The sequence below is a fragment of the Pseudochaenichthys georgianus genome, chromosome 12, assembly GCF_902827115.2.
Source record: "Pseudochaenichthys georgianus chromosome 12, fPseGeo1.2, whole genome shotgun sequence".
Lineage (NCBI taxonomy): Eukaryota > Metazoa > Chordata > Actinopteri > Perciformes > Channichthyidae > Pseudochaenichthys > Pseudochaenichthys georgianus.
In genome coordinates this window covers 26,211,169-26,227,979 of record NC_047514.1, presented here as the reverse complement: position 1 = coordinate 26,227,979, position 16,811 = coordinate 26,211,169, and the positions used below count along the sequence as shown (strand labels likewise).

At 40.5% G+C, this 16,811-nt stretch overlaps 1 protein-coding gene across 1 annotated transcript; it reads left to right on the top strand.

The window, feature by feature from the left end:
- The first annotated feature begins 4,901 nt into the window (after nucleotides 1-4,901).
- LOC117456256 (aquaporin-3-like) lies at nucleotides 4,902-14,925 on the top strand. The gene is made up of 6 exons (XM_071204917.1): nucleotides 4,902-5,009; nucleotides 8,174-8,300; nucleotides 10,063-10,200; nucleotides 11,471-11,589; nucleotides 13,070-13,287; nucleotides 14,171-14,925. Exons 1-6 carry the CDS (start codon nucleotides 4,902-4,904, stop codon nucleotides 14,388-14,390), a joined length of 930 nt encoding a protein of 309 aa, XP_071061018.1. The 3' UTR covers nucleotides 14,391-14,925.
- The last annotated feature ends 1,886 nt before the right edge of the window (nucleotides 14,926-16,811 follow it).

Sequence of the window (16,811 nt, the reverse complement as noted above, 5' to 3'; positions counted from 1 at the left end):
TGATCTGACAATAAAGTAATATCGTATCGTATCGTAAATATGCACATATTTTAACACATTTCAGGAATCGAAATCTGAACTTTGGATAAAGCCAGATTCAAAATTATTGTTTCATTTTGTAGTCATATTAGTATCTAAGGCTTTTACAGAAGGGATATTGGATATCTCTTTATCTATGTCTTTTAAATTGGCAAACATCATATGTGTAATTCGTGGCACAATTCAAACGGGATCGAAAGATAATCTTTCTCTCTCCATTGACTTCAATACATAATTCTTCCGAAATAAGGTCCCATGGAGGTACACCGGAAGGGGAGGGACGTCGCCAACATTTGTAGTTCTGGGGACGGGGTGGACCCGTTCAAATCCAGTTTTGGACAGTCTGCCGTGGTTCCATCCCATTTCAAAGTGCTGTTCGACGCTCGGCGTAACGGCCCATCTACACTACAGGCATCAAAAAATCTTGAAGCTTGGCGTGTCTGAGGCTTGCCAATTTCTCGCGCCCAAGGCGACCAATAACCAATCAGGAATCTCCCGCCCGCCCCCGGCATACAAAGCAATAGCAATGTTAAAACGAAGTAAACTGGATATAAACTCCCCAAACAGGCGAAAACCTACCAGTTTCACCCACTGTCTCTGCCACCTCCCTCCATGAACTGCGGTCTGGCTCTCCCAGCTTGCACAAGGTTTGATTGGCTAGCGCTTGTACTGGCGGGATTTGCATAAACAGGATTTGATTGGCTGATGCCAGCTTCGAAAGCATTGGGAGCTCAAAAGTTGAACATTGCTCAACTTTTGATGCTCACGATGCTTGCAAAGCCATGCCATGCTCGCCACAATGCAGTTCGGCGAAGATTCAAAATCTTCTACGTCACCCCATTCAAATGAATGGGCGAAGCGTTGAAAGCATTTTTCGATGTCTGTAGTGTAGCTTGAGGACTATCACGGGGTTTGTCAAGCGAAGCGGAGAGAATACTTACTTCCGGGTGTAAAATTCTCTAAAGCAACTACTATGAGCTGCTCCGACCCTCGGTCCTGACGGACTCCAACTTGTGTTTATTAATCAAACAAATAAATAAACACAAGGATAATGATGTGGTATTGTTGAGTTAATAACAGTGTGTGGTTTAGAAAAGAATACAAAATTAGAAGGAAAAAACGATGAAACAATACAGATTTCAGTATTCTGAGCCCCTACTCTCTCCATAACTGACGGCAACAAAAGTCCTACATTATTCAATTAAAATAAAGAAGTAAAAACAATAAGTGTGGCTTGATATTGAGTCAGAAAAAGGTTGATAAACGCTGTGAGAATGGGTCTGCGGCGAGCATTTCGCCGCAATCCCAACTCCTCTATTACCAACGTTCAGAGAGCTCTATGCAAGTCAATGGGACGCCCTGCCTGTTGAAAACTGACATCCAAGGGGTACCCTGTGCGTAATAGAGTGACGGGGAGGGGCCCTGACCGACCGTCAACATGTGACGGGTTGGGAGTGAGAACGTGTTGATATGTATGGGATGGATCTCAGCATGCATTTTTCTGCATACAGAATTAGCTGTAGGAGTTATGCTTTGGTATTTTTCTTCCTTTTTAACTTTTAATGTAATTTCCAGTTGCTTTTTTTGCTTCAGTGTCTTTCATCACTTTTTATTGTGTTAAATGTTACGTTTTTAAGAGCTGAGGAAAACAGCTCTATTCCAGCTAAGGGAACTCTTCTTCTTATCTGAAAAATGTTAAAACTCCAAATCTACAGAAACTTGATTCTTACTTGTAAATGGCTGCATTCAGGATTTAATATCCAGATTTATTAGACAAAATAAAGCCAATTGATATGACTAAAAGTACAAAAAAAGCAATGTGAAAGCAACTACTTGCAAACAACCGTACCTGTAGGCCTACTGTACCTACATTCATACCGGCATACGGAATATATTGCTGGAGCTCTTACTTGATATACTACACAATACATAACCACTGTCCTACTCACCACAGCAGAGATTATGTGCACTCTCATTGCATTACACCACCTTCTCCAGCCTTTACTTATAATTGACCCTTGTGGCAGCAGAGCGGCATTCCTATGTTTCCGTAAAACCCCATTACAGCGTGCCTGCAGCACATATATCCACGGCTGATCAGCTCAATTCACGGATGTTAGCTTGACATTGATGTTATGCTAATGCATGCCACTCTCCTGACTGTGTCCACACACTGAGCACCTTCTAGCATTAGCTGTGAATTGTCATATAATCCACCCATAATGGAAACTATTTGTATTCAGTGGGAGAGATGGGGGACACCTTGCATAATCATGTCAATGTATAAATAAGCTTATACTTATTCATCTCTGTCTGTTATCATTTGTCTCTTTCAGTTTTTTGTATCACTGAAACACATCACATTTCTGTTTTACAATATGATCTTTGACATTGTGCAATATACTGAATTCGGAATGCTCCTCAGGGATATTAAATATAAATCAGTTTGTGTGTTTATCTTTTTAAGTGCAAGGACAAGTAATGAAATTGTAATCAGTGTAACAGAATCCTCCCTGGGGTAATAATAGTGAGTGTCACTGTGATTTTTATTTTTGAAATCAATCTATCCTGCAGGCATGAGGCTCCACCTTATCAAACCCAGCATTCGAGTGGAAGTGACAGCCTGAAGCTGGGAAACATGCTTTCTGACGTCCTGATGGTGCGTTTGCATCTATGCGCCTTTTTCTTGTCCACTCAAAAATAAATCATGCTTTCCCCTGAAAATAACTAGCATAGAACTTGAATCCACCTTTGGGTTCTTCCATGACATGATAATGAATCCTTCCTACTGCGGGTATTTAGAGTATTACTACACTCACATGTTACCAGGGGAATATCATTATGCTCTTGCTGCTAAAAATCTCAAGTATTAATTTCAGGAATATATTCATATGCCCCTATGACTCCCTTCTTCAGCAGGTTGAGTCTAAACATTCCAAACACAACAAGGTAAAACAATATGTTGAAGCCTCAAATCAGTATTTAAATAAATATGTTAATTAGGGTTATCATCAAGGTTGTTTTATGCATTTTGCCAAAACAGCAAGTCAGCCTGATTTAAGTAACCTCTGAGATAAAGCATCAAAGTTCCCTCCTCTGGCCAACCCCCCGCCCTAATAAGCTGAACACAGCACGAGATGTGAACGTCTTAATTACAGAGCGCTCGGAGATAATGATAACACAATCTTGAAAATAAATGCATGCATGCACACACACACACACACACACACACACACACACACACACACACACACACACACACACACACACACACACACACACACACACACACACACACACACACACACACACACACACACACACACACACACACACACACACACACACACACACACACACTGCTGAACGGTTGAATGTTATATCAAGGTGAATTTTTTTTTTGAGTAAACACCTCTGTGTGCTTTATTCCTGATTCTTCTCAAATGAACACGGGCAAGGTAATTTGACAACTGAAGGATCAACACTGTGATTGTGTGTAATGAAAACAAATGATTACATGGGCAACCTTCATCACGACCGGCCCTGATTTCCTCCACAGATAACTATGATGCACAATGGTCACACTTGTATAACACTGTCAGGCTCACGAAGGACAGTTTTCAAATCAATGTAGCAGAATCAGAAATGTTTTATATTTCATCATTGATTTTTTCGTCCTGCCACCTACATTACAGACAAGGTTGCTCAGACAACAACAGTTTGATCAGAGGAATGTGTTTTGCTCGCAGCAGCTAAAGGTTATAGCAGCTGCTGTAACCTCAAACTCAATATACTGAGATTGTGAGGATTTTTATAAAACGTGTAGTCTTTAGCCCCAAACTGTGCTGCCTTTAGTGAGGCAAAGGATCATGCCAAGTAGGATCTGCATATGGTACAAGTAATAAAAGAGTGATATAAAGATGAAAACTGTGATTCATCTCGGGAACGTAAATAGAAAAGCATGACTTCGACTGCTGGCTCCACATTACATTGTTATTGTTTTGCCTCTACAGAGAAACACGCACACCTTTCTTTTTGAGTCTAAAACAGATGCCTTCCAAGCTCACATTAAACTGTGAAAGTCTCTCCTTTATTCTAACTTCTTAAAAAAAGAAATGTCATTAGGAAGAGTACAATGTTTCCTCTATTTACTCTCGATCCTTCAGTTCAGAGCCATTATAGGGATTAGTTCGTTTACAGCGAGACACACCACTCTAAAAGCTGCTTGAGCACGGCATCTCAACGGTATCCATGGTGATGGATGTTTTCCTCCTTATGGTGGAGAGTCTGTTTACCTGTTTGCTTATACATTCCTCTGTAATGTGGAGTTTATTCCACAGCTGTGATCATGACATGTGAGGGCTAGTGAGAGGGATCCGGTTGGGAGAGTGCCTCTGTAATGACATACCCCTCAGGAAGATGTCCTTTGCTTGATGAATGTACACAATGATGCGCAAAAATACTTATATTTTAATTGGGAATGATTTTAAAGTAGGGCAAGAAACCTTGAAAAAATCCCTTGTGATTACTACTATTACACATTCTAGAGTCAGAGGGTGTCTTATCCCAGATGTAAAGCCCCCTGAGACAAATTTGTAATTTATGATATACGTCAGTGTAAATAAAATCCAATAGATGTATGTGACGTGTAGCTGTGTTGCAAAGAGAGAAATGTCAGTCATAGCAGGAGTTCAGTGGCTGCAAATCTGTGTGGAGGGATGGGTGGAAAAGTGTTAAGGAGTGGCAGGCAGTCCAAAGGGAGGGACCCTAGGAGACCCCTAAAAGCTGATGCACGGCCACTGCCTCACATTCAGTGTTAGACGACAGAGCCTACCTAAAGATAAGCTTATAATAAGTGCATCATGGGAAAACAAAGAGACATTTTGAAGAAACTTGCAGGGACCTTTCAGATCCGACATGTGCTCCTCCGCCAGGCCATGGCAGAGTGCCTGGGGACCTTCATTCTGGTGGTGAGTAGAGAGTGTTCTGGTTCTACTACAGGGAAAACAAGGACTGTAGACTACAGTGCTAGACATGTACTCAGTATAGAGTTGTTGGTACCACTTTACACTAAGACTACCCTTATTAAGGATTCATAAAGGGTTTATAATTAGGTTGTAAACACTTTATTAATCATTAAGAACCATTTATAAACCAGTTCTAACATAGTTGTCATACATCAACACAGGCTCACTATTTGGCAAGAGGACTAAGCCTTATATTGGCTACTTAGCGAGAATCAACTCAGTGAACAACAGACACCAAGGATGCTGGCTGATGAAGAAGACGAAGTAAGCTAGGTAGCCAATATAAGGCTTAGCAGTACAGATACATGTGGGCTCACTATTTGGCAAGCAACCGGTCCCAGTTGCCCTGTTTATCTCTTGTCTTGTAAAAGCTTATTAATCATTTATAAAGTGTTCACAACCTAATTAATAAATGGATTACAATCTATTCGTAAACCCTTTATAAGGGTAGTCTTATTGTAAAGTGCTACCGAGTTGTTTCTAACTCAATTCGAAATGTAATTAATGTTTTTCATATTATTCTCTGACGCCATTTAAGTAAATTGAATTGGGATGTAAACTGTGCAATCATAATATTTATTAAACCAGGGGAATGAAATGTCGGTTGGTAGCACTAAAATATGTAAAGTTTTTGGGGGTTTTAAGCAAAGTATTAGGTTTTTATGTGTAAACCTCTTCAAAAACGTGAATGCTAGCCATGTAGTTGCTAGCATTCTTTAGTTATGCTCAATGTTAGCTAGAATCGTCACTACCGAAACATATGGTTACGTTTAGCTAATTGACATGATCGTTTCGGTAGTGACAAAATGGAATGGTAAGCAGGTAAATCCCACCATTTTGAAATAAATGTGTTTTAAAGTCTGAAAATCAGTGTGTTACTTTAAAGGTCTCCTATTGTACTAGTATATGTCTCAGATATATATAAGAACATGTCTATGAAGTGTTTTGCTCAAAATACCAAACAGATCCCTCATCCCGCTCTATTTCAGCCTGTTACTAAAGTGCTGATTCTGGGTCCTTAGCTTCAAACATTCACACTTCAACATAAGGCATGTTATGAGTTAAGATTAAGCAATTAGGTTGAGGGAATATGAAACAAGCTTGAGAACAAAATACTGTGGTCACTACCGAAACACTGGATGTTTTGTAAAAAATTAAGTATATTGACTTATCAACTAAAATGATATGATACTGATTGGTTTAATGTTCAATTTCAACAATCATCAACTCTGGAATCAATATGATCAGTATTATGCATTTTACAAAGAAAGTTTGCATTGTGATTTTTATGAATTGTATAAATTGAACTTTGAAATTTGATTAAAAATTCACTTTTATTAATTTAATTGTGAAAACCCTCAAGAAATATTTGTTCAAATACTATTTAGAGAAGGGAAGGTAAAACAATCTTAACAGGTTCATATAATACCTTTTTACTACAGTGTTTGTTCTATGTTTCGGTAGTGACCATTTTTGGTAGAGGAAGAACGTTCCAATACAGTCTGAAAATATGATATAAAAATGTACGGTTATTTTACTAGATATGTGTAATTTAGATTCAAAATTCAAAATATATATGGACAAAGTTTTGGGAAAAAAACATTTCAAAACATTTCCAATTCGGTAGAATGGCCGATATATACATGAGATGAAAGTTATGATCATATCTGAACATATGAACATTGTGAAGTGAGAGACAACTAACAAGCCATTTGTGTTATCCAAGCAATCAATGAATCAAACCAACAATTAAAGATGCAAGAAGAGAAGATGTTCTCACTAAAAACATTCTGAAGCCTTCCACCAGCTTTTCTGTTCAATGTAAGAAACGACAAAAGGTCTTTTGAAAATACCCCAAGGGATTCTGTCTCCTCCTCGTCCAACATGTTTTTGCAGAGAAAAGGTGAGGGTGCTATCGAGTCTGTAGTTGTTTCATGAGAAACATAGTTAATACTTCTTTTGTCCTCCAGTGCTCTTCTGTAAGACTGATTTGATGTTCAAAGGCAACTTTTACAGCAGCCTTTAAAACATTATAAAGAACGTTTAACTGCTGCTCTCTTCTCATTAAATTGCTGCTTTCTTATATTTCTAGGAGGCAAAGAAACACTGAATAATTTAGACTACTCATCATAATAACTTAGCATCTCAGACTGCATTCATTATTGCCTCTTTTTTCTTTCTTTGTACTTTAATGCACACAAAACCATACTGTGTTATATCCATAGTTTCTGCTAATGACATCAAAACATCTGAAAGATTCCTTAAAATTAAGTTAAAAGGTGTTTCTGTCTGTGCAAAACAACCTGGAATCCGTTTGTTCCTCGTGGTAACCCGCAGAAAACACAAATATCAGCTGAGCACGCTGATGGTGAACACCGGGACGTTTGTTATTCTGCCCCCAGCTGGGACTGGTCTGTTCAGTCCACTGGGGCTCCGGTCCCTCGGTGGTCAGAGCGGGCCCTCCGAGGAGACGGCTCTGCGGGGGGGGGGGGGGGGGGTCAGATTGTTGTCTGCATCAATAGTTCTACTCAGAGCCCGGCCATAACACACACATGACCTCCGAGGCCAGAGAGACACACCCTGGATCTGACGGGGAGCAGGTCTCAGCTAGACATCTGACTGGAGGTCAGGCAGCTGTGGAGCTCTATATTCTCTCTCAAGTTGTTCTACTATTGTCTGTCTACATATAACTTCATGACAGGGTTGGAGTTTTCAACTTTACTGCTTTTGGATTGGATCTCCAAAAAAAGTGTGCGCTTAAGGAAATGTTGCGAAAGCGTTTCTTTAGTAGTAGGGATTATTTGTCTAACGTGTAAATATGCATATACGTCATTTTGATGTAAACAAATACATCTTTGATGCATGTCCCGAATCTATATTTAAGGTCACTATAGTTTAATATGCTATTTATGTCACTCAGTTTTACTTAAATTGCTGCTACTAATTTTTTAGCCATGGTTGTCTTTATTTTTATTGTCTAACTAATGTGTGCTTCTCCTTTAACTGATTGCAGGCCTGCTTTACCTGCTACGACACTTTTCTCTGTAACACTGTAAATGTCCGCGCTGTGGGACGGATACTCTGATTGTGATTCTGACTCTCTCCAGATGTTTGGGTGTGGGTCAGTAGCCCAGGCGGTGCTGAGCGGAGGCTCCCACGGCTCCTTCCTCACGGTCAACTTTGCTTTTGGCTTTGCTGCGACTTTGGGCATCCTAGTGAGTGGACAGATCTCAGGTGAGGAAACCGTATTTTAAGGGGTCAAGGTTTCACTGTTTCCTTATAAACTACTTTAACTTAATGTTCTGTTTGGTGACCCAGTGACCCCAACCCCTCTTCCTTCAGAAAAAGAAACATTACTTCCGTTGTAAGCAGTATAAAGCATTTAGTAAGACCACCACAGAGCGGCCATGACACTATACCTCCTCACCATTCAGTGAAGAGAACGGAGAACTTCCACACCGCCACTATGTTCAATTTAAATAGCATTTTCATCATTGCAGACACTTCCTACTTTCGGCTTATAACATGTGCAATATTAACTTGTAAATGACGTAACTGCCACTGCGGTCTTTGCACTACTCAATACTGCTCGTCACTGTAAATGTATTTTACATGCATTATGTGACTGGCAATGTTTCTTGAAGTTATCTGATTTGCTCATTTGTTACTTTTATTATTATGCTACTGTGTTTATTGCATCTTTGTAACTCTGGCACAACAATTTCCTTATCGTATCGTATCTTAGTACAATATTTCCATATCTTTTCGTTTTTTTAATGTATTTCTTGCACATCATTATTTGTTCGAAATCCCAGATAAGTCTTAATACAGTTGTTTTTTTCTGTCGTTGTCTCTTAATTACAGGAAGTAAATATATATTTATTTTAACATAGCCCATAATAACGTATCAGGCATATAATATGTCCTTATTTGGTGTATTAACAGTGCCGTGTGGTCTATTCTGTGTGTTTGTCACCATCATTAGATATACAAGTGTGTAGCCCGGAACTGCCTTTTCAATGCCTTTCTATACATTGTAATGAGGTTGGAAAAACATTCTTAAAAGGGAAAAAAGGGCTGATTCTGTAATATTGTTAATATTATGATTATTATGTACTCATACATGCAGCAGCAAAAGCCTGTGTTTTAATCATAGTTGTTAATTGAATGAAAGGGATGAAAACCTTATTAAGATAAAAAAATGTTACTTATAGTTAAGCCACAGTCATTTGCATCCCTGTCATGAAGCAGCTGTCACTCAGCTTTTTGTCTCCAGCTTTCATAAGCATAATAAGGAGTGATTATTATTGATGGCTTGACAGACACTAAATATCAGCAAAAGGGTAAACTGGCAGTTATCTGAAGTGCTGTATTTACCACAGTGATGTGTGTGCCTGACATGATGACAGCTGCAGGCAGGCAGGGGGGGGGGGGGCAGAAGAGGAAGCAGTGGGCAGAGGAATGCAAAAGAGATACACACAGAAGGATGGGGCACTTCCCCCTGAACTTGAAAACGACGTGGTCTGTAATTGAAAGGAAAGTGAGAGTCAATCCTCAATCCTAGTATCCTTTGGCAAAAGCAGCAACACTACAAAGGGCTGCGCCGTTCAATCATGCTCAACTCTTCAATGCTTTTATAATGAGGCTACTCGCCTTTAACACACATTGCAGCTGGGAAAATAAGCTCAATTAGATAGCTCCTACCCTGACATGATTAAGGTGTGAAAAGAAGCGAGGCACCCACGAGTGTGCCGTCAGAGAACTTATTTTCACCTTCAAGGTTATAAAAAGGGATACTTCTGAATATTTTCATCCCTCCAATTTCATTTGGTCCATCCCAACAGGACTTTAGTGAAAACATACTCACTAAATATACAGGCTGCACTGTACTGTATGCAGTAGCAATAGCAATATGATGTTTTCCTGCCAGGAATCAGATAGAATATGTATGTGTTTATGAAATTCATTCAATTCTCCATATGTGTCTCATCTGCAGGTGGTCATCTGAACCCAGCTGTGACCTTCTCACTGTGTTTACTTGGGAGAGAGCCCTGGAGGAAGTTCCCGCTGTTCTTTTTCTTTCAGACTCTCGGTGCCTTTCTGGGGGCAGCAGTTGTATTTGGCATGTATTTTGGTACGTGACACTAAAGACGATTCATCTAAAAGTGTTGCATTGAACTTCCTCACACCTGTAATCCTTACACAAAACATGATTGTTGTTGTTTACTCAGTGGTAGATTTACAGGTCGTAGCAGGGGACACAAGATGGATGCACCCTGAGGACTACAACTATTTTGAAACTTCGATTTCCTTGAGTAAATGGCAGCTTGGTGGAGACAATTAAAAATGTACAACCTGTTATAGCTTTGTGCCTGACAGTTTGAACAAAGCCAAATGGTTGTTTGCTCTGAGGGAACATCCAAATGAACATCCAGACCGTCTCTTGACAAAATGTAACCTATTTTGTGGCTTACTTCTACTAAATACCCTACCCAAGGGATCAATCATCACACTTACACTTTATATAACTCTTCATAAATCCCTTTTTAAGGTCAAAAGTGTGAAAGCAGAGGCTTGAGATGCCTAGAACACACAATTCATCCAACGACTGGCAATTCACAGGAAACAAGACCTTCCTAGTAATTAGCGACGAGAACATCAACCCCAAACAAGGCAACAATATTCCCTTCCTTCGGCTAGACAGCTATCCATGAGCCCGAGTTTAATCAATCCTCAAAGTCTGCCAGGACTACCAAACATAGCCTCCAAGAACTTGCAACACTCTTCATGCACCACGTCTCCAAACGTATACATCCCCCCTGAACGTATCCTCAAATCTCACCTCAGCACAATAACCTCCCAGTAATCAACACTACCATAGTCCAACACTTTCCGACACTCACAGGGCTCCCACTAAACAAAGTCCAGACCGAGGACAATTACCTGGCTTGGACCAGAGCTACAGCCCAACACATTCAGGAACTGGTGCAATCAACTCCAACTCTACCAACACCACAAATAATGACACGCCCACCCACAGATTGGAAGGCCATGCTAATCCTGAGCCAGACACCTCAAACCCAACCTGACCCAACAACACCTTTTATAAGGTAACAAACTGTGAAAGCAGAGGCTTGAGATGCTTACAACAGGAAGTGGTGCACAATGTATAGTCTGACCTTTGTTGGATCTCACTAATCCTGTCATCTTTGTTCTTATCTGGGGCCTAAAGTTATCATTAATAAACCATAAATGTCAACCCTTATGATGGCGCTCGAGACGATCTAATTGATACAGCGTCTGGAAACTATAAATGTCTACTATGAAAGAAAGTCAAAACATTGGCAAAGTTCAATTGTATTAATAAAAACAAATGTAATGTGATCTGTACGTTCTTCCACCAGATGCATTATGGGACATTAGCCAGGGAGAGCTGATCGTAGTGGGGAATAATGCCACAGCTGGGATTTTTGCCACATATCCATCCAAACATCTCTCGTTGGCGAATGGATTCTTTGATCAGGTAACAGTTTCTTTCTCAAATGTATCACAGAACAACAGCTGATCCATATAAATGAGCATGCTCTGTCCCACAGGCCAAACACTCCTGCTTGAGTACTGCACAAGTACTGTAAAACAATATAACGTTGCATCAATGTCTATTGTTGTTGGTATTTGGCAATAGGCTCAATTTGCGTAATTTGAAAGTTTGATTGAAAAAGAACACAATCACAGACCTCGAGGTCAGGTGACGCAGGTGGAGCCGAATAGGCAGCGGCTTTGACTCAAATCAAAGTTTGCCTTCAAGAAAAGATTGAAAAATATGAGTCACATCCCTTGTAGATATTGCACCATAGACGTATGAAGGCAAAATCATTGCATGGCTCCACTGCTGGAGCCCAAAATGTATATTCCTCAGAAGTATCTGGCTCTCCTGCAACAGCCTGATCGCCAATCACATCACCTGGGCTCCTTTCACACTCGCTAACCTATCAGAAGAAGGGAGCAGTGCATTGAGCAGGACAGTGTCACTATTCATTTCATCTGATTGTCTTCACTTGTAATCTGGGTAGAACAGCTTGTAAGTGTGAGAGGAAAAGCAAGGTCAATTAGATCCCGCTCTGCCAGAAGATTCAAATAATTAATGAAGGGACCCTGTGCGTAAAACGATGCGCTGTGCATCAAAAGTCTGGACCCTGCAGTGCACGTACAGTAATCCTGCTGAGGATAGCTTTGTGCACAGTGTGTGTTCTGTATGATCAAAAAGAGCTTACATTCCAATACTTGATGCAGTGTTTGTTGTTCGCTACGTTTTCTGAGCAAGTGAAGGTGTATATTGACAACATACATCGACCTTTGTTCCTGAACAATTGCAGGTCGTATGCATATTCTACCAACAAGACCAACAACAGCTGTATACTAGGAATGCCTTACACTTATCAGCAAACTATCTTTTATATAAACACCCGCTGATAGGAAACAGCTTGTTATTCTTAAGTTAACCTTTTCAAGACCCTTATTGACACTAAGAGAACACTTCCTCTGAGCTGGTGGCAGCAAAACAACCTCACAAAAGCTGATAGGGTACCTGCTGTCCAGGGTGGGCACGAGCCACAGCTGCAGCCCTCATATAGACCCTGACTCATCGCAGCACGTAGAAGAATCAATACCATATCCACTGTGTGCATATACTGTAAACCTGTACTGTTCAGGCGTGAAGTGATTCAACCACGCCAACTGAAAGACAGCCCATACCTTCGCCTCTCATTGGGGGGCTTGACGTCAGATCAGTGGACAGTGCAATATCTATGATGTGCTGTTTTCTGATGTAAGGGTCACAGAGTTCACAAAATAAGTTTTCATTTTGACAGCTCGTCAATTGTCATAGTTACAATAAAGGTGCCTCATCATCAGCAGGACTACTTATTCTCAGTAATACAAATGAATAAGAATTAACTTTATAAAAAGCATGAATAGATCCTTCTCCCTGCACGATGTCTTAGATTATTGGAACAGCTGCATTGATCGTGTGTATCCTGGCCATAGTGGACCCTCGAAACAACCCCGTCCCTCCGGGTCTGGAGCCCCTCACAGTCGGCCTCGTGGTGCTGGTCATCGGCCTGTCGATGGGCTTCAACTCTGGCTATGCTGTGAACCCAGCCCGGGACCTGGGGCCACGCATCTTCACCGCTCTGGCAGGGTGGGGAAGAGAGGTTTTCACGTGAGTACAGAACTACTTTGGAATGCTTTACAACAACCAGGTTGTCAGGGTGTTGGAGGCGTGGACCCAAAAGCAGTACACGCAGGGAGGCGGGTGTAGGGAAGCAAGCAAAGGAGAGATTTGATCTAATTAAAAGCTGGTTTAACGACAAAAGCGGCAGGAGCAGGCGAGGAGGAACAAACGGAAAGTACCAAACAAACCGGGAACACACAGGAGAGTCGACCAGGGAAATCCAGCAGGAACCTCACGGAACGAAGAACCGACAAGGAACGCAAGACTAAATACATAGGGGTAATCACGAGACACAGCTGGAGAGGGGAGGTGAAACACAATCAGCCAATCGAACAGGAGGGAAAACACAGGAAGGAAGACAAGACAATTTCAAAACAAAACTGGAAACGATACACACAAAGCTGAAATCATGACAGGTTGAGATGTGGACACCACCTATAAGTGGATCCAGAAATGTAATTAAGATTTTCAATTGCCATTCAAAGAAAATGTCATTTAAAGTCAGATTAATATTACAACATATTGGATTCGGATGACCGTTATTCCATTGCTACATTTCACAAAGCTACCCTGCAGTATAAGTAAAAAGCAAATAGGCCCCTCCTTCACCAGCTGCTACAATAATGTGATGAACACTCCTCTCGTTCCCTGCCAAGTAAACTGACATGTGTTTAATAGCGTGCCCCTTCATTACATTTGGAATGATTCAATATGGGCATGGCTCACATGCTTTCTGACCCGTAACGTTGCGTCTCTCGAACATCAGCTGTGCATTCATATTTTATTCAGGCCGGCTGTGGTACGGAAGGTAAACAGAATAAAAGAATGATAAGGACAAGATGTATAACAGATTTCTCCCGTTCTCTTGCAGGGCAAACACCTACTGGTTCTTTGTGCCCCTCTGTGCCCCCTTCGTGGGGGCAGCCGTGGGGGTGCTGATCTACCAGCTCCTGATCGGATACCATTTGGAAGGAGAAGTGCAAAGAAAGCAGAAGGAGGAGGAGGAGGAGGAGGAGGAGGAGGAGGAGGAGGAGGAGGAGGAGGAGGAAAGGTCCAAACGGTCCAAAATGACAACCAACGAAGAAGCATAAGCTTTTTACAATTTAATCGCAGCAGGTGACATCCTTGACTAAGAATTATATATTTGCTGTTAAGGAAAACGTCTCTGTTCACCAAACTCTAAACTAACATTAGCCTTTGTAAAGCAGGCACCATCCTCAATCAATACCCATGAAGACATCTAATGGTATCTTATCATCGTATCCTAGGCAGAACAGTTTCTCAGGAAATGATTCTTTCTGAATTCAATTTCACTTAACTCCAGTGAGCTATTTCATTTCCGCTTTAAGCAATCCATGCTGCGTGTCTGACAAAACAAATGTATTAGATCACAGAAGAACGCTAAAGAGAAGAGTTGAAGAGGTATTTGAATGGTGTCCTGTTTTTTCTAACTGAGGTGGAAGAAGCCTCCGAATCACCATCACATCAAAGTTACATTCACACTTCTTGTACTATTCTTTTGTTGTTGTTTGAATAGTTACATTTTCTTCGTCTACACACCTAAGTCAGACACATCTTTACATATTTTGTGTCACATTTTGAAACAGGTAAAACTTGTCTTCATGTTCCCACCCCCCAAACATTTTTTTATATATTTGTCTGAATAAAGAATGTTTCCAAACTAAGAAAAACCATCAAGCGATTGATTCTGTGTACTGACTTGTAATGACCTTTTTAAGTATATTCGCTTGTGCATTTCTTTATAAATGATAAGTAAGGTACTTGTAGTTGACCTGCTCTGTGTAGATCTACCTGGCTCAGAAGATAACAGATGGTTCATAGTAAGAAACATGAGATGGTAAACACCTCTCTGTGATATGTCATTTGTTTCGTATGGATGGCTTTTATATTAACCAAATTAGAGAAGCCTCTAGACGGAACATTTCCCAAAGATTGAAACGGTTCGCTGTGTTTTTAAGTGAAAAATAAAAGGGTTGGTTTATGAGCAGAAGTTTACCTCAGGGACTCACAGGCATGCAAATAGTGACATTTGCTGCATTATAAATGCCCTCCGAACGGTTAGAAAGCCCCTCTGGGTGTATAGTGCCTCAGGTGGTTATCCGTTAGAAATTCGATCTCAGCTTGAAAGGGCACTAAGGACAAAAAAGGTCAGGGATATTTACTCAAAATAACACTCAACAACCACAAGATAGCAAAGCAAAACACACACACACACACACACACACACACACACACACACAAAGTTGATATCTTCAGCAGACGTCCATCAATGCTCAATTACCATTATCAGAGAAGCAAACGCATATTCTGCATCAAAATATCAGTAATGACATTTTTGGTGTCTGGAAAAGAATATCAATAAGTCAGATCTTACAAAGGCTTAAACTTCAGAGACGGATGTTTGACATTTGGAGTCCCTCTCTGGCTTGACCTTTGAGCAGTTCACCAAACATATCCATTGTCAATGTAACCATTTGCCTCTGAACTTATAATTCTTCTTCCTGCTGCCTCGCAGAACAGAGGCTTTAGCTTTTGAATTTTACAACGTGTTGTTGTAAAACAAAAGTGAGGTTCAAACAAATGTTCCATTATAAATATGCAAGGTCTGTTTATTTGAAAAGCTATAGAGTCAATTCAAAGATGCACTCTTCATTTCCTATGCATTGGACTCAGTCTTCTATGCGTGCTGAAGCAGAAGCATGGCAGAAATGAAAAATGATATCTATGACCAGAGAATAAAATCAGCAACATGAACCGCACGAGTAATAACAACCATCTTCGTGATCGACACATTTGTTTGTTGGCCTGCCTCGATTACACTGCAACAAAATCTAAAAAATCATACACATGGGTCGCAGATTTTCATTTAAAATAAACCTGCAGAATAATAAATGCCGTATTCAACCTAATCTTTATGTCATGTCCCAGAGACATTTCAGTACAAGCAAAGCCAAATACAGGCTTGAACCACAGCGCCACTTTGTGGCCAAGTGAGGAATCTGCAGCTCTTTGACCACTGAGCAGTATTGTGAGGACGGCACACATAAACACCGCAGGTAGGGATGTAGTACCATGAAGCGAAAAACATTAAAGTACTTGTGTTGGATCAATTTGCTGCAAATGTAAAACAAAAATGATATTCTGTGTTGGCCAATTTCCAAAAACCTCAAAGTTTGATTTATGTTCATGCCAGATAACATTCTAATAAATCATTATCCAAACAAACCTCTCTTCATTACTATTGACTTTGGACTAAAACGTGTCTGTCCTTTCAAACGGATTATTGCGGCACATGTCTGAACTGGTGGATGCAGACACAGACTGTTTTATAAAGAAATATATAAAGAGAGACATATTGTCCTTGTATCCTCATTCATGAGAATTTCCCTTCCACAATGCACTCACTGACTCCCTTCCATTGCTTCGCAGTACAACAGGAATGACATTTTACACAAAGCGTGGTGAAATACATACGTGGTTCATTCTATAAC